The 16,706-nt window shown below is 43.4% G+C and overlaps 1 protein-coding gene across 5 annotated transcripts in view; it reads left to right on the plus strand.

Moving 5' to 3' along the window:
• Window positions 1–217: 217 nt before the first annotated feature.
• Window positions 218–16,706, plus strand: part of ARNT2 (aryl hydrocarbon receptor nuclear translocator 2) — a 107,663-nt gene continuing 91,174 nt past the window's right edge. For 4 of the 5 annotated variants that reach the window (XM_048072009.2, XM_048072010.2, XM_067003792.1 and 1 more), the window contains exon 1: window positions 218–827. In XM_048072009.2, the coding sequence (XP_047927966.1) occupies window positions 797–827 (31 nt within the window). In that variant the 5' untranslated portion in view covers window positions 218–796. The remainder of the gene's footprint in view (window positions 828–16,706) is intronic. The other variant, XM_048072014.2, reaches the window with a different exon arrangement.

Consider the following 16,706-nt stretch of genomic DNA (forward strand, 5'->3'; position numbering starts at 1 on the left):
TGAATTGTGTTTGTCGTCTTTTTCATACTGAGGAACTACATCAGTTACTACATTTTCATTAGTAATACGGGAAAATCATATTATTAATAATGGACCGAGAAGTTTCTGTATACTATGATCCGTTTGAAGCCCCAGATCTTCCATCTTGAGCTCAGACACAGGCGAGGCACACCACCACGCCTCAAAACCTCTGGGGCATGCTTCACACCCGACCCACCCCAACGCCACCCCCGTGCCCAGGGCTGCATTTTTGGCTGGGACCCCCAGAAACAGCGCTGCCAAGCGGAGAAAGCCCCCGCGGCATGCCGGTGCCGGCGCCCCCTCAGCGGCGCCCACACGGCCGCGCCTCATCGCCCGCGCGCGGGCCTGGGCTCGAGACCTCTCCCTCAAGGGGCTGCGCGCCGGGCGAGGAGCCGCTCCCGGGGCCGCGGGTTCGAGTCCCGAGCGGGGCCGCTGCTCCGGGACCGGCGACGGGCGTTCGCCCGCCGCTCTTCCCGGGGGGCGGCGGCCGGGGGTCCCGCTCGGGCGCGGTCCCAGCGCACATGTGCGGCCGCCCGGCACATGCTCACTGAGCGCGGCGCATGAGCAGACGCGGCGCGGGGCCATCGGACATCTTGGGCCGCCCCGCACGGAGCGGGGAGCGCCGCCGCCGCCGGGTCCCCGGGGCGGGAGCAGCCGCGGCGCCCCTCTCGCCTCGCCTCGCCCCGGCTGCCTCTCCCTCCCCCGCCTCCCCCGGGCTGCTCAGAGCATCCCTCCTCCCCTCTATGCATTTGTCTTAATCCTTCTCAGAGACAAGATGGCAACGCCGGCGGCTGTAAACCCTCCCGGTGAGTAGCTGCCGTTGCCCCCCTGCGCCGCAGGGTCTCCGTCTCGCCCCACGTTGGCCCCGCCGCACCACACGCCCCCGGCCCGCCGTAGGCACACACCGCCCGTGGCGACCGGGACCGGGACCGGGACGGGGACAGCCCCGCGGCTCTCCCCGCTCCCCCGCGGCTCGGAGCGGGCTCGCCCCGGGACCGGCGGCGGCCGTCGGCAGCCGGGAGGAGCGGGCGGGCGGGCGGCCTCGCACCGAGCCCGGGGGAGACCTCGGGAGCCCGGAGGAGTTGTGCATAAGCACCTGGGGGCAGAGGGGAGCGGGGAGAGGCTGAGGGCCGGGGGCTGCTGTCAGTGTATGGTGCCCTACGCCCGGTCCTTGGTACCCTATGCCAGGTCTTTGGTGCCCTACGCCCGGTCTGTGGTGCTCTGTGCCCGGTCTCTGGTGCCCTACGCCCGGTTTTTGGTGCCTGGCTGCTGTCCCAGCCACGCTATCTGAAGGGAAAGTGGCACGTCGAAACCCAAGGAAAGCACCTCAGGGCTGGCAGGTTCTTTGGTGTGCTCCCGTTTCCGTGCCAAAAGATGCCATAAATCAATTTTCCAATAATAATTTATTAGCAGAAGGAACTCACTAAAGTTTTCTCTTCAAATTCTTTGTGGGGCTAAGACGTTCCCTGAGGCGACGTGTGTCTGTGAGGCGCAATGTCTGGTTCGTTAAGTGTGTGGTGGAGTGGGCTCGTGCGATGCGCCGTAGTACGTGTTTCGGTAAGGTACTTTGGTCAATGAAGTGTTGTATCGTCGAGTATCTAACATTAAACACAAATGGAACAGCGGATTTTGTGCTGGGCACAATACGAATGAGGAACACTTTCATCAAAAGTGGATTCCAGTCCTATTTGTTTTAATACTGGGATGCTTTGCCATTTTTCGGTCAGTTTCAGTTCTGACTGTTAAGGGCTTCCTGGAGGAAATGTCAACAGTCGTTCAAATGTTCTTGTAGCTTTCACGCTGAAGGTAAACCTTTTGGTGTACACAGTTTGTTTGTTTCAGTAAGTGTCAATAAAGTAAGCAGGAACAACAAACCTTTGCCAATCAGATTGAGTTTTCATTTCAGAATTCTACGTATTAAATGAAAATCAATATTTAATGACAGGTTATTAAACGAGTGTTATTTAGCTTCCAGGCTACCATGTCATGCATGAAAACGGAGAATTTCTGTGCGTGCACATGTAGCTAGAATCAGTGAGCGGTTTTGCAGGCACGGGCGGATACAAACAGCTTTTTTTGGGGAAAAGTTTGGTTTGCCTTCGTCCAGTCTGCTCCTCCAAGCTCTGCACAGAAGGAACAGCACTGATCGCTTAGAGGTCTGTGCAGAAACTGCTGAGGATTTGTAGAGCCTGGCGGCCCTTTGGCACCACCCTTTTCCACCTCTTTTTCTACCTACCTGCAGCTGGAGTCACCAAAAATGTGGTTGCAGGAGTTTGGGTACACACGCACTGCAGGGTAGCCTTGGAGCAGGGCTTCCCGGTCGTTCCCCTGTGCCCCAGGGAGCGCTTGTGTTGTGAACTCAGGGAGAGCAATGGGAAACATACTGAATGTGAGCGCCAAGCGTGCTGGCAGTGCAATGATCCAGCACAACGAGGCTGGCTTGCCGTGTGGTCGTCAAGCGCTTCCAAGCACAGATTGCCGTCCTCCGGAAGGATGAGGAAGCGTGTTGGTTTCCTGGCACGAGCCTACACGTGCGTCCGCGAGGCTGAGGTTGCAGAGCGTCTCCTCACTCCTCGTCTAGGCAGCTGGAGCAGATCTGGGCTGACAGACAATTCACCAGCGATTAACGACCCTCCCATGTTATCTGCGCATGAGCGTTGCTGTCAGACAAACGTAGCTGTGCATGGGCAAAGTCAAAATGAGGAGACTTTGAGCTGTGAAGAGGTGAGAACAGTAGACTTCACTCTGCGGTGCAGTGCTACGTTTGCTCTACCACGGACAGCAGAAGATAGAGCTGTGTGCGTGACATATCTTGACTTGTATTTTTTTAACATGATAATCTGTTTCTTTTGTTATTCTATTTTTAGATTAACCACAAAGCAGTATAGAGAAGCAGAATCAAAAGCTTTACTGAGAGGATTTTAAGGCTGCTTTTTTCTTTTGGGGCCAGATCCTCAGCTGGTGTAGAACAAAAGTAGCCCTATTAGTATTGGTGAAGCTGTGCTGCCTTACGCCAGCTGACTTTCTGATCCACGATGTTAGGGGAGCACAATAGAGAGATTAACTTGTTAAGCATCTTTAATGATGATTAGAAATTACAATATGATTAAATTTTTATTAAGCAATTGTCTGGGGTTCTAATAACATTTGATAATTTAGGCAGGACATTAACCTACAGCTACCACAATACAAATACATGGGGCATTAGTCATATTCTAGGTAGTGGAATGGGGATTATCAGACACAGAAAAGCTGGGTATTCTGTAATTCTGGACGTGGAAATCTTTCCCTGTGGTATCTCCTGGTACAGAATTGTGCACTGCTCTGTGATGTTCTGTTCTCTCCCACGTTAGATGCAGATTTATCCATTTCCCTGCTCTTTTTGCAACAGGGTGGGAGCAGTTTGCAGCCTGTCCATGTTAGGGCTTGCAGGAGCTGCAGTGTCAGGACCGGATTGTGACAGGGATACGGCCACATCTGCTGACAGGTCTTTGTGGTGAAGGTGCTCGTCCATTGCTGCAAAGAGACATTGCTCTGAGAACTGGGGGCTCTGTAAGATAATCTCTTTTCTTGCTCTTCCTGCACACTTAACCTCAGGAATAGGATCTGGTTAGAAGTACTTTGTTCGTTTGTCGTAATCTCGATGACTAACCGAAGTGTGAAACACAATACAAGTGTGTGGGAAGCTCATCTGCATTGGCACAAAGCATCAGAGTTAATTTATTTCCTCCTGAAATAAGATTGGCATATTAAATGGGTTTTAAGAACAAAAAAAATGTGGAGGTGTAACAAGCATTTCATAAATTACTGCTTGCAGCAAAGTAACTTAGTGCCACGTCTGTTTTAAATACATATATTTTTGGAATGCAAACTTGTCCGTAACTGTTGCTACTTCGGGGTCAAATTTTGCTTAACTTGTGATGAAGTATGTGATGTGGTGGTTTTTGTAGGAGCCCAATTGGGATGAAAACGTGAAATTCTTAATGAAATCAACATTTTCTTTTCCTGAGACTTTATCTGGCCTTGGGTGACTAAGTTGGCTCAGTCTTACGGATGGTGCCAGAGCAGCAACTTTGTTGTGCTTAGGAGATGGGAAATGGGCTGGCTTTACCCCTTCAGCTCTTCCCCAGGTGGAAGGGGCAACCTAGGTAGCACCCACAGATACACTGCCAAATGCCACACACTCATACACCGAATCTGTAGAAATATTGAGATTAAACACTCAGAGCTTATCCAGAGTTACACCAGAGGGCAGTTCCCTTAGGGTGGTTTTGGCCATCTTTGAAGCTTTTGTGAATCTTTAGGATTGTATTCTTATATTTAATTGAAAAAACAAAACCAAACAGTAGCTGGGTTGTTCACATAGTCACCAAAGCTCCTGTAATGATTTCTTTTTCAGCAGAGAGTCCAAGGTCTGACAGTATGTACAGCAACCTACCTGGCTCGCAAGGGCATCTGTCAGAGCTGGGTTGAGATTGAGAGAGGTGCTGGGCAGCGGCAGAAGTGTGCTGCTGGGGCTTAAAGCCTCCCTCTCACAACCACAGCAGCTGACTGCGCATCCTTCTAGCCGATGGCTAATGCAGGATTTAAAAAAAAACAAACGCCTGAGGTTGATCCTCAAGGAAAGACAATTAAATGAGCACTTTCCACTTGCAGTTTGTAACGAGTTAGCAGCAAACTTCATGTTGTATGAATGAACACGTGTAACTCAGCCCTGCATCTGGCTTCTTGTCTTAGGCAAGTGCGTGGGTTCTGGGAGCTGGTTTGGTCGGTGTCCATTCGCTTCTCGTGGGAGTTCAAGGTGGAGATAAATCATTCTCCCGTTCCAGCTGGTCCCTCTGGGAATGAAGTGGGTTGTTAGCCCGCCTTGCATTGCACTCAGGGTGCTAAGATGTTAGAAAATGTGGAAGGGGTTTATTGCTGCCACGTTCCATGTTCCCACAAAGGAATTGGCTTTGACAGCCTGGCAATTCTTTTTATTTTTTTAGCTTTGGTAGGGCTTAAAAATTGATGATTAAAAAATCTAATTTGGTGTTTTAGATTTCAAAAGTGTCTATTCAATGCTGAGCCCCAAATTTGTTGTGTTTTATTGCTACGGTAGTAACAGCTTTGCCCATCATTACAATATAGACTATCCAGTAAACTCCAAAATCAATTTGACAGCATCCTGGGGAGTAAATGGAGTGTTCTACTGATGGGGATTATAATGGGCCCTAATGTTTCTGGGATGCAAAAACGTAGTCTTGTTTCTAGGATAATGCTGAAACTCAAAAGCTGAACACTCATTAGCTAATGGGATCCTTAAACTACAGATCTTTTCCTTTTGTTTTCATTTCTTTCTTTCTGCAGAACTTGTCTTCAGTCTTACTTCAGTCAAACAGTGGGGTGAGGTGATAATGCCTATTGAACTGTTCTGTGATAATGTTTTGACCGTCAGGACTGTGTACAGAACAGTAACTTGCATTGAAGAAATGTAATTTTTTGGTGTTTCTAATCTACAGGGATTCCAAAGCATTATATTTTAAAGTATCTCTTCTATCACAGAATATTTATTTAAAATTTGCATATGCAGCTTGTGGTTAGTTTCAAATATTTTTTCAAATAGAATAATGTTTCCCCGTTCCTCTTAATAAAAATGCAAAACAAAACAGATATTGCTGATTCCTGTGATACCAGATGGTACTGCTGTTTTTTCTTTCCAGTAAGAAAAATTGCTGTAGAGATTAGGTAGGAAAGGAAAAAACAGCCATTTCAAAACAATCAAGGCAAAATAACACCTTTGAGTTAGTGATTATTGCTATTAAGAGGACAGAAATGGGGCTGTCATTATGAAGATGAATTCAGAGATTATGCTTAAATGGCTTGTGAAGATCAGATGTGTGTATAGTTTAGGGTAATTTTTTTAGACTTACTGCTTCATAACTGACAAGTAAGAATGGAAATGCGTTAATTCAGTGCTAACTGAAGAAAGTATAATGCTATTAACATTTTGCAATAGAAGGGGGAAAGAGGGGCCTTGAGTTTAGGACGTGGGGATGTACATCTCAGTTCTTGTAGGTCTTCTGCAGATTTTCCAGTCCGCCTTGTGGAAGCGTCCCTTTGGGTGGCCAGCAGCATTCAGAGGTGGATGAGGATGGGGCTGCTCTGCCTGGCCAGCACCACGGATCCCTGCACACCAGCCCAAACTAGGTTCTGCTGCTGACTGAAGAGCAGGCTCAATAACAGCCATGGGGGAAAGAAATCTGAAGATACAAAGGTGCTCCTTCACCCATTTGCTAAGATAGTTTGTGCAAGAAAACAGATGCGTTGGACCAAAGAGGCAGAAATTCTGAAATTTCGGAGAACTTGGGTGGCCGCTCAGTATATAAACAATTGGTACTTGTTTATTCTTGCCGACAATGTTTCCTTTGTTCGAATGCAAAGCATTTCCTGCCGCCCCACGTGTAGCCTGCATTCTGTGTAACAAGGAAGAGAAAAATTGCGTAAGGCTGTTGCCCTACGTTTTAGCTTTTGGTTATAATCCAAAGTGGATGCACATTGTAACCAAAGAAAAAGAATGCTAAAAGTGAATCATTCTTCATCTTCTATTGTAAAAGTAAAAAACAAAAACAAAAACACCACAATATCAATTTAGATAACTGCTTATCCAAATTAATTTGAGTATGGAAGGAATACTTTTGGTTGATGAAATAAAAACAATTGCCCTATTTAGTCAGCACATGATCTTGGAAGATCTTCGAACTGGTAGATCTGATGCTCTCATACCTGTCTTTGGTTTTCTTGCTTTTTCAGTCATTGTTGTTTATATCAAGTTAGTAGTGAAAAGGAATTGGTTGGATAAACTCACGTGGACCAAATTCCCCCTTCTTGCCTACTTCTGAAGGAGTATTTTTGTCACAAAGTGTTGCAGGATTTTAGCAAATACTGGCCTTTTAGATGAGTAAGTTGCGTGGTTTGGAACTTCAGTACCGGGCATAGAGCACCATGTTTTTCAGAAGAGGTGATTGCAACTTTACCTTGAGTAGTCAGCATTTCAAATGGATTTATGTTGAAAAAGGCAACATTAATAAACTATCTTTCATCTGTCTTGGGTTTATCGTTTACGTGAATTAATGACCATAGTCATGCAATGGGTAATGAATTAGAAGCTGCTTTCAGGATAGATGTCATTTCCTTTTTTTGTACCCGAAGCATGCTAGTCCTCCTTGGGCAATGCCATCTGCACGTGGAGAAAGAGAAATGCTTTCTTTTGGATGTTCTGCATTTTCACGAACGTTTCTAAATTTTCTGCTTCCTCCTGTCTTCTGTCAGTTTTTATTTCCATTCTGCCAATCTACCTCCCACATTTCTGTCCCCCGGTTTCGATTCTGCGTTCCACTTGTGTGCCCCTGCCTCTCGGACGACTCCTGTGACTGCCACAGTTTGACTGTGGTGCTGAGCTGAGCTGTGCGTTGGCTTCTCAGTTACTCTTGTCTAAATGTAAATGAGTCCTGGCATTGTACTGCTGCTTCTCTCAAATCTTTCAACAGTTTATAAGTTGTCTCCATTCTGTTGATAGCAACTCCTTAAAGAAAAGTCCGTCTTCTTCTGAGTAGCAACTGTGAAGCCTTTTATGTAATGGAGCAGCTACTACAAGGTATAATCAATTGGCTCAAATTAGGACTATCTATTAGTTTACATATTCTCTACATGTATATATGTTGCTGTTTTGTTCAAGGACAGCTCATAACGTTAATTTTAAATGTTTAGATTTGGGCTGCTGCTGTTTTTCTCATCTAAATGTCAACTGCATGTGACAAATAGAATAATATAAAATAATTACATATTTTTTCTCCAATCGAGGAAAAGGGGTGTTGAATTGTTTAATTACTGGCTTTGCCAGCATACAGATGGGAAGGCTTTTCAGGTAAGTTGCTCATACAGAATGCCTGAAATGGGTAGTAATTAACAACTGGCTCTTCATTGGTATGTTAATTATGCTGCCATTTGTCCTGGTGCCTGTCCTTGTTTTAAATGTTCAGTTACACTGAACTGAAGCGTTCACTTCCTGGCAAACAGAATGTATCAGAACAGTTCGACTCTCAGATATATGCAAATATTTTATGGGAAGAGGCATGCCAGTAAATCACTGAGCTGCAAAGGACAAAAACACTGCATATTTGTATTCCTCAGAGGTAAAAGCAAAATCTGTTTCTATGGAATACACAGGCCTGGTTTTGAAAAATGTTCTCCAGTGCTTTCCCAGTAATAATCCAGAACACAATTTCATGCAGGTAAATAACCTGAGGGACTGGTTGCTGCTGGCTCTCTCCATTAGGAAGGGTAGGTGGACATCTGGGTGCTGTGACATGTTCTTGCAATGCATGTATTTTTAAAACTGCATTGCCTATAATGTCTGGATGGAAAATCAAGCAGAGCTGGAAACAATTTTAAAATTTGAGGTAAAACAGGCTATTTTGAATGCAAAGAGAATTAAAGTAACATCTCGTGTATAGATCACGTCAGTAGTTTCAAATCGTATTTAATTTACAGTTCAGTTCTTTTGAGAATGCAGGTTGTCCTCTGTTACTTGGGTGGTGCTTTGCCCAGCGCATCCCCAATCTCCACATATTACCACGACAGGTAAAAACAGACTGCATCCAGCATGAATCTTTAAGTTATTCAGCGATGTCCTGAAGAGGGCCGGGGTGGTAGTTAGGTGGCTGACCAGCATGTCAGAATGAGACCAGTGTTTGAACTTGCTGAGCCTCTGTCACTTGGAAGGTGGTTCGTCTTCCCAAAGCCCTGTGACCCTTGTCATCACAGGGCAAGTCAGACACCTGAAATTAGGTGCTGGTTTTATAACAGGAGCTGTAGGAAGAGGATTCGAGTCATAAAATTAGCTATAAAATGGCACTAGCTACCGTGTGTCACTGCCCTCTGAGTCATGTTTGAGCTGTTTATTGACCAAAAAAATGTGGTGCTGTTGGTACTGCAGAGCCTGTATGGCTCCAGAAGAGCTGGAGATCCCTTGTTCTGTGTCCAGCAGGCAAAGCTGCTAGCTCCGTTTGGAGTCCAGCTTCAGAGCCTGGAAGTATTGTCAGCTAGAAAAGCTTGGTTTTGAGATGCTGAATTCCTGTGTTCACAGCCACGGAGAGGCAGCTCATCCAGCAGAGGCCTGCGGAGGCTCAGAGAAACAGGGGTCGATCTGACTGCCCCCATGAGTCCTGTTCATGTCACAGTATATGGGGACACCGGTGGTTTCTGACAATTTATTTTTTTAGGGCATCTTAAGAGATTGACTGGTTGTCTGTGCATAGCTGTGTCACCTTGCTCTGCACTTTCTGTAATAAGAAGTGATTTGACCAGTAGAAAACAAGGCTGCATAATGAAAACTTCCCTTTATTTTTCGGGATTTTCAGCAGCCATAGGAATACAAAGGTAAATTATTGGAAGTATGTAAAGGTTTCGGTGTTCCTGGGATAAATATTCTTTTACTAATTCATCTTGTTGATGTTTTCATGGAAAAAAAGGTGAAATTTAATTTGCTGGGAGATCAGGTTTGTGGGAGCAGCAATTGCATCTTAGCTGCATTGTATTTTTACTTACCAGTGAAGGTTTGAAGTATGCACATTCATTGTTGAAATTAAAGTAAATGAACCATCACTGAGAAAAACACGGGTGCGTTTTCAAGCTCTTTTACGAAGACTGGAAAATAAGAATAGCTTCTGAATGTGTGGGCACGTTTAAAAGGTGGGCTGAAGTCCTAGTAATTATTCTTCAGCTCCTTTCTTGTAGAAATTTTATCAAGCCAAAAAAGTTTCCCGTAAAAAATAGTCGTGGAGGGGGTATTGAGACCTTCTCTGGCCGTGAGGCACAGTTTGGCTGGAAGAGGTCGGTCTGTGCCTGCCCCACAGGAGGATGGATGGCTTCCCTCCTGCCCGGCTCTTGGAGGTGCCCGGCCGTGGTGCTGAGTGGGCTGGAGGTGCTGTGCTCCCCCTCCACTGCACCACTGCCCCCGTGTAAGCTAAAGGCTCATGGGGCAGGTTTGGGCGACGTCTGTCTCTGAGCACCGACTATTCGCAGTCGGTGTGTTGAGGGCATCTTCTGTTCTTCATCATGGCGGTGGTTTCCAGCAAAGAGGACAGTGGACTGTGGGATTAAGGGTGTTTCAAATAAACATGAATATCTTCCCCAAAAGTCACGTGTTGAAGTCTGCAGAATCCAAATCTTACACTTGTGCTCTGGTGCTGAAAAATGTGGAAGGTCTCTGCAGGTTCTCTGCCAGAAGTTGTCCATGCTATGAGTTAAGGAGAGAAATGTTCTCCTGTTACGCAGGTGAGGCTCAGCTGGATTTTCACTACCAACAAAACATGGCAGATCAGACTTGTGCTACATGGAACCCCTGTCCAAAATTTTGTCTGTCACAAACATTTAAGAATAAAGTGTAACACTTCCATTATGGATGCTTACGGATTAAGACTGCAACAGAGAATTTTCTACCTTCTTTGTAGGTGATGGGCGTTGTGAAGTACGTAGGTTTATAAGAGTCTTTTGTTCCTCTTGTAGGTTATTTAAGCTTGAGACTTGGTTCTTGAATGATAGCCGTTGTTAGTTTTATTTCTTCTAACAGAAATCAAGTACTCCTCTACTTGGCATGGTCTGTGATGTCTTCCTGATATAACAAATGAACCCGTGCTCTCTGAGATGTAGTAGTAAATCAAGTAAATTTTGCTACTCTTCTGCTCAGCAAACAACTTATCATTGTAAGTTTCCAAAGTATTTGCTGGCTCAAGACTTACTTTTTTTTATTATTTTTATTTTTTAAATGGTGTCCTCCTTCAGCTACGTTAGCCCTTTGGTTCTCAACAGTAAATGGAATTAAGGCTTAAGATTTCAACATTTTAGTGAAAGCTGCCAATCTGAATTTCTTTTGCCGTATTCCGATGACCTTGAGATAGGCATTCTAGCCACACATACTGTAAGCATACCAGCCAGATTTCTCCAGAGTTTTCCCTTTTGCTGTTTGTATTTCTCCCTCCAGGTTCCACGTGTGTTTTAAAAAAGGGGACCATGGAAATATCTAAGTAGTTTTTGAGGTGAGGCAGCTGTAGGAAGGTGCTGTAAAATAAAATCTTAATGCTGGGGTACAATAACCAAATTAAGGGATAGGTGGTTTTACTTGTTGGCATTTTGCTTGGATAGAATCAGTTGGAGATCTGTGGGTGGGTGGAAAGAACATTTACGTGAAGTTCATGCTGAATTATGTTTTGCTTGAGGAAAACTATTCATTACTCGCATAGCTGGCACATGCTTTCCTACTCTTCCTCTAAAGCGCTACCTGACTGCTTTGATGAAAAGGTTGAGATGTCATTAAGGAAGCGGCTCTGCCTCACCTACTGATGCTGTGCAAAACCTTTCCTGCCCTTGGTGTAACCAAGTAGGACGCAGGCAGAACCAGTCCTGGCTTTGCTCAAGGAGGACCGTACATGTGGTGAAGGTTTTGGGGTGTGTGGGGTCATGGCTCCATCTTTTGGGATGGAGTGTGTGGCTGTTCATAATGCACCAAAGCTCACTGCAGCTCCACCTGTACCCCCTTCTTGGGATTGGTTTTCCAAGATGATCTTCAGGACAAAATGTTCTTTCATCGTTGCTCAATTCAAAGCGACTGTGGTAATTATGAATAAGAGTTTTGGAGACCAATAAATTCTCACAGTGCAGGAGAATTCTTGGCTGTTACAAGCTGCCTGCATTTTTCAGTTTTATTGCTGGCTGGCTACCTCCTGTCTGAGAAGTAACCGGGGAAAGAAGACAGACTTGTGATACAGTCACTAGCCAGGGTTCAAACTGATTTCAGACTTCTACTTAACCTCTGACAAGTCAAGTAATAGCCGCGTGCCAGAGTTACCAGTCATTTGATTTTTGTTTCAGTTCTCTTATTTCCAATTTGCCTGTCCTGCTTATAAGTCTGTGTATTCTGGGATGGTTTTTTTATGTGCATCTGTGAAATCAGTTCAGTTACAATGGGTTATAAAATAACATATCTGTAGGACAGTGTGGAGTGCCTGAATATATATATATTTTCATTGTTATGTAATTAATAATATTTTAATAACAGACCTGTATTATGTTGGTCTACCGAAGAATATTTCCCTCTCATTGGGAAGAAGGGGAGATAAAAAGCAAAATATACATTTTCTTTTGCCTTGGAAACAACAAATATTATTTATTCTAGGCACACTAATAACCATTAATTTGTATTTTCTTTATATGGTAGCTATGATGTTGGGATAACATGTTTTCTTAGTGTCTTTGGAAAGTATACCCACAAGCACAGATGGATAGCTATTTCATTGCTAAACTACCAATCATCGACCTGGCTATAAAATCTTAATATAGGCTTTACAACTCACTCCTTGCTCTCTTGACTTATGGTCACTCAATCTGCATTTGAAAACATGTTGGTTTGTTCTCAGCCAGGTACAGTTTGAATTAAGGTTGAGAGCAAAATATTGATTGCTTTGTGTACACACAAAAATCAAAAAACCGTATGAAAAATAGAGTGAATGAGTAATTTTTCAAGTGTTACATGTTTGAGAGCTGAATCCAAAAAGTAGGAAAATGCATTATAGGGGGTATTTGGTTGGTATGTTAACTCAAACTGCTCTTTCAGAGAAACTTGATTTCAAGTAAATACGTTTTCAGAAATCAAATCATGATTTGTCCTAATGTTGAAATGTAACAGTAAGGTATTTGTGGTGATTTTTTTTTTTGTTGGTTAATGCCTTGGGCTGCTAACAGTTGTTTGCTTTGTTCTGTAGAGTTCCTGTAGTAGCTGGGACACAGTTGCCACGTTTGGCATTCGGAGTAATTGTATATGTCCTTTGTACTCGTCTGTGCTGCTCTTCCATCAGCAAATATGAAAGTTAAAAATTGAATTTGATCAATATTTATAGACAAATACTCAGCTTGTTTTTTGACAAACATCCGATTTGTTTGTAGTGAGTTTTTTTCGGTGTCGTTCTTCGCTCCCGTATTTGGTGTATCCACAGAACCGTCTGTATAGTTTTGTGAACAAGGGGCTTGTAACGGATGTCAGTCAGATCATATTTAACGTGAACATGAGGCCGTGAACATCCAGTAAATTCTTGTGCTTTGTAATTTTGAAAAAGCAACAAGAGTATCGCTTTTACAGCAGAACGCTTCTTGAAAGCCCAGCAGAGCTTACTTGGAACCATAATTGTTTTTGTTTTAAAATCGGTAATTCTGACAAAAGCAAAGTATAAGATTCAGTATTCATTCAATAAATGTAACACCAAGGAACCTTCTGCAGCAGAGCATAGCAGTATTTTGTATTTACTATATGCCTATCAAGATTTCCCTGACTCCATATTGTTGGGGTGTTCTCTTTGGGGCATGTGTGGGAATGAAACACTCTAGAAAGTAAAGCAAAAAAATGCAAATGCAGGTACTGTTGAATTTCCAAAAGCCTGTGGGCTTCTATTATATTTTTATTTGCAGACATGAAAGATGTAATGCTTGAAATTACCTAGAAGGCAGACTGTTCTAAACAGTGTAATTAATGATCCTGGGGCAGTGCTGGGTAGAAAAATCATTAAGACCTTTGTTTGTAGCCTTTTTGGAAGGTAGAAAAAATCAGCTTTTGGGGAAACTCTTCTTCAAAGACATGGGCTACTGCTAATACAGGTTGGTATGTCAGAGCGGTGGGAGTTTCAGAAGATGTTCCTAAGGCTGTCCTCTGCCGGAGGTTAAACTGAACACAACCAGGGCCCTGAACGGTGCAGTCTGTAGGCTGGAGGTAGACTGGTGGATACTTTTCAGGCATCTTTTTGAGGTCCAGTCAGATTTGAATCTGGAATTTCCCTGTCCACAGACCTTTTCCGTGATCTAAAGGCTGGACTACAGAGCTTCATAAGTTGTGCCTGGAGTTTAGAAAAAGAATGGCTTGAAATAATGGATCACGACCAGTCTATTCACTTGTGCATCTTGTTCAAGTGGTATGAAATTTTTGATCCTCGTCTCTGCTATGGAAAAGTGAAGATAGGTGTTTTTTTCCACCTCTAGAAAGAAAAATTAAAAGAGATGTCAATCAGAAAACCTTTTACTTGCAGGAATTTCAGTGAGGGATAAAATGAACATGGTATTTAATACTCAAGGCTCAGGCTGGGTTTTTTAAATGGAGCTAAGTGTGTTTTTTTTCCTCACCAATTTTTTCGCAGAGAACGTTGCTTAAGAAATTTTGAGGAAAAAGGAGAAACAGGAAATCATACTATTTTTAGAACATATTTTGTGATGCATACTGATATTCTTTTTAGGGTATTTCACACAAATATTCTTACTTGTAGTAATAAATAGGGATGTGGAAACACCTGAAAGGCCAATTAATTATCGTAATATCAAATAGGCATCATTTGCTTGTTGATCGAGCAGAACTGAAGTCATTAGTGCTATCAATAAAATATTGTTTAATGGAAACAACAGAATTGTGATTACCCAACAGTGCCTAAGGACACTGTAAATACACTGATAATTAAGTATTTGGTAACAGGAGTTGTTGTTCTGAATAGAATTTAGAATTAACATACTCTTCTGAGGCAAACTTAAAAAAATCTTTGTAATAAATAATAATAAATTAATAAATAATAAAGGCATTTGAAGGATATGAGTAAGTGATTTACAACTAATAATTTAAATTGGAGTGGTCTAAATTTTGTATCTTTGTAGTTGGACTGTGTTGTTCCTGAGCTTTCTACACGCAGTGGGACTGGATTCCCTGTGTGTGGGCGCATCCAGAAGGCTCAGGTCTCTGACCCCATCTTAGTGGCTTGCAGGACAGCTCGTGGTCCACTGCCACAGCAGCAGTGGTCAGTTCAGTCTTACATTGTTGGACAGACATTGCTTCCTCAAAGGTACTTCGTTCAGATCTTTCATCGTCTTCCTTAGCATCCCTTGATGACTTGGCTCAGTGAACTGACCACCAGTGGTGGTTTCTCTGGGTGTTTGACCTGTGCTCTGTTGTAGTGGGCAGTTAAGGCACGAGACACCGCTTCTTGGTCTGGCTCTCAGAGTTGCAGTTTTAAGTTTAGGATAAATAATGTAAATACTTGTACCTGTGAGCTTAGACCATGCTTACTGTGCCTGTCCACCTCAATGAAAATGGATTAAAAGAATATTTATGTGAAACAGCTAAGAGGGGACCACACATGAATTCATTCACAAGAAAGTCTCTGCTCAATGTTTAAGAAAAGTCTTGTTAAAGTTCTTCCAAGTCAAATCAAAAACTATATGCATAAATACTGCCTTGCATGCTCATGAAATCTGAGAGCTGATTTACCATAGGTAGCTTTACAGAAAATATGGACAAGAATCAAGTGGTGTTGATTCTCAAGTCACGTAATCTGACTTTAATGTGCATTTCTAGGTCAGGATGAAAAGTGAAATAGTCAAGAGAAGGCTTTGGATTCCTAGGAAAGCTAGGCTACCCCAGTCTGCATTTCGTTAAGGTCAATCTTGTAGGCAGATTTATTACCCATTACCTTTATTTCATTGCATATTTACAGCTATTCGGTATGTTTTTATGAGGTCGATAGGAGCTCAGAGGAGGCTACCTCTGTGAAAGGAGAGCACTGTTGTATTGTTGATGTGAACTCCAGGGAACCATAGTGAGGCTTTTCTTGCTTGTACCATTATAATTACCTTAATGGTAATTTCAAAACAATTTCTGCAAATTGACATTTGAACTCAAATTGATTTTGTTCATGTGCAACCACTGAACTTTGGCCAAAATCTAAACCAGGTTCTGTTGCTGGAAAAAAAATGGCTAGACAGACAGCAAGAAGCCAGACTTCTTGATAGAAGTGAACTGTTGTTTTTATTCACTCATCTTCAGATTACTTATTTAATAGTGAAGTCACAAATGATGGCATAGTAACTGCTCAGTAGTTTATCTACACATATTGCTATTATTTATTTCTCATAAAACAGTTGCATAGGAATTTATTAAAGCACGTTAGCTTGTAAATATCTTTGGACAATTATCTTGCAGAACAGGAAAATGAAACAAGATGAAGAGCTTGAGGAAGGACAAATAGCAATGTCCATATAAAACAAGTAATCGGTCATCAAGAGTAAGGACGTGCTATGGCAAATACTTAATTTGATTATTTATGAAATAAATTGGGAGTTGGCTAATTTCTTACCTCTGGAGAAGAAGCAAGCTTGAGAAACATGGTGTGCCCTGCTCATCATGTACAACCTGGCTGTCCTGTCCCAGACAAAAGGTTCATCCAGCTCAGCATGCCTTTTTCCAGCATTGGCCACAGCAGATGCTTGAAGGAGTATAAAATCAGGGCAAGCATGTGTGGTGCTCCCCTGGGTACGTTCCCACCCCTCAGCCATGCGTGACTCAGAGCCTTCCTGAGCCAGGCATGACATTTGTACTGAACACCTCTCAGCATGTTTCCTTTCCACTGTTTTGGGCAGGCTCGTACAGCCTTCTAGCATCCGCAGCTTCCTGTTGCAGGGAGCTTGGAGCATCCAGAGATGGTCATGGCTGGTCAGGATGGCACGGAAAGACGTAAAAATGGTGCAGGGAGATTTAAAAGAAAAAAAAATTAAAAGGGACAATTTGTAGGACAGTTTGACTCAAATGGTTTCCCTTTGCACTTGATGAGTGGACAGGCTCG

Source organism: Anser cygnoides, chromosome 11 (genome assembly GCF_040182565.1).
Source record: "Anser cygnoides isolate HZ-2024a breed goose chromosome 11, Taihu_goose_T2T_genome, whole genome shotgun sequence".
Lineage (NCBI taxonomy): Eukaryota > Metazoa > Chordata > Aves > Anseriformes > Anatidae > Anser > Anser cygnoides.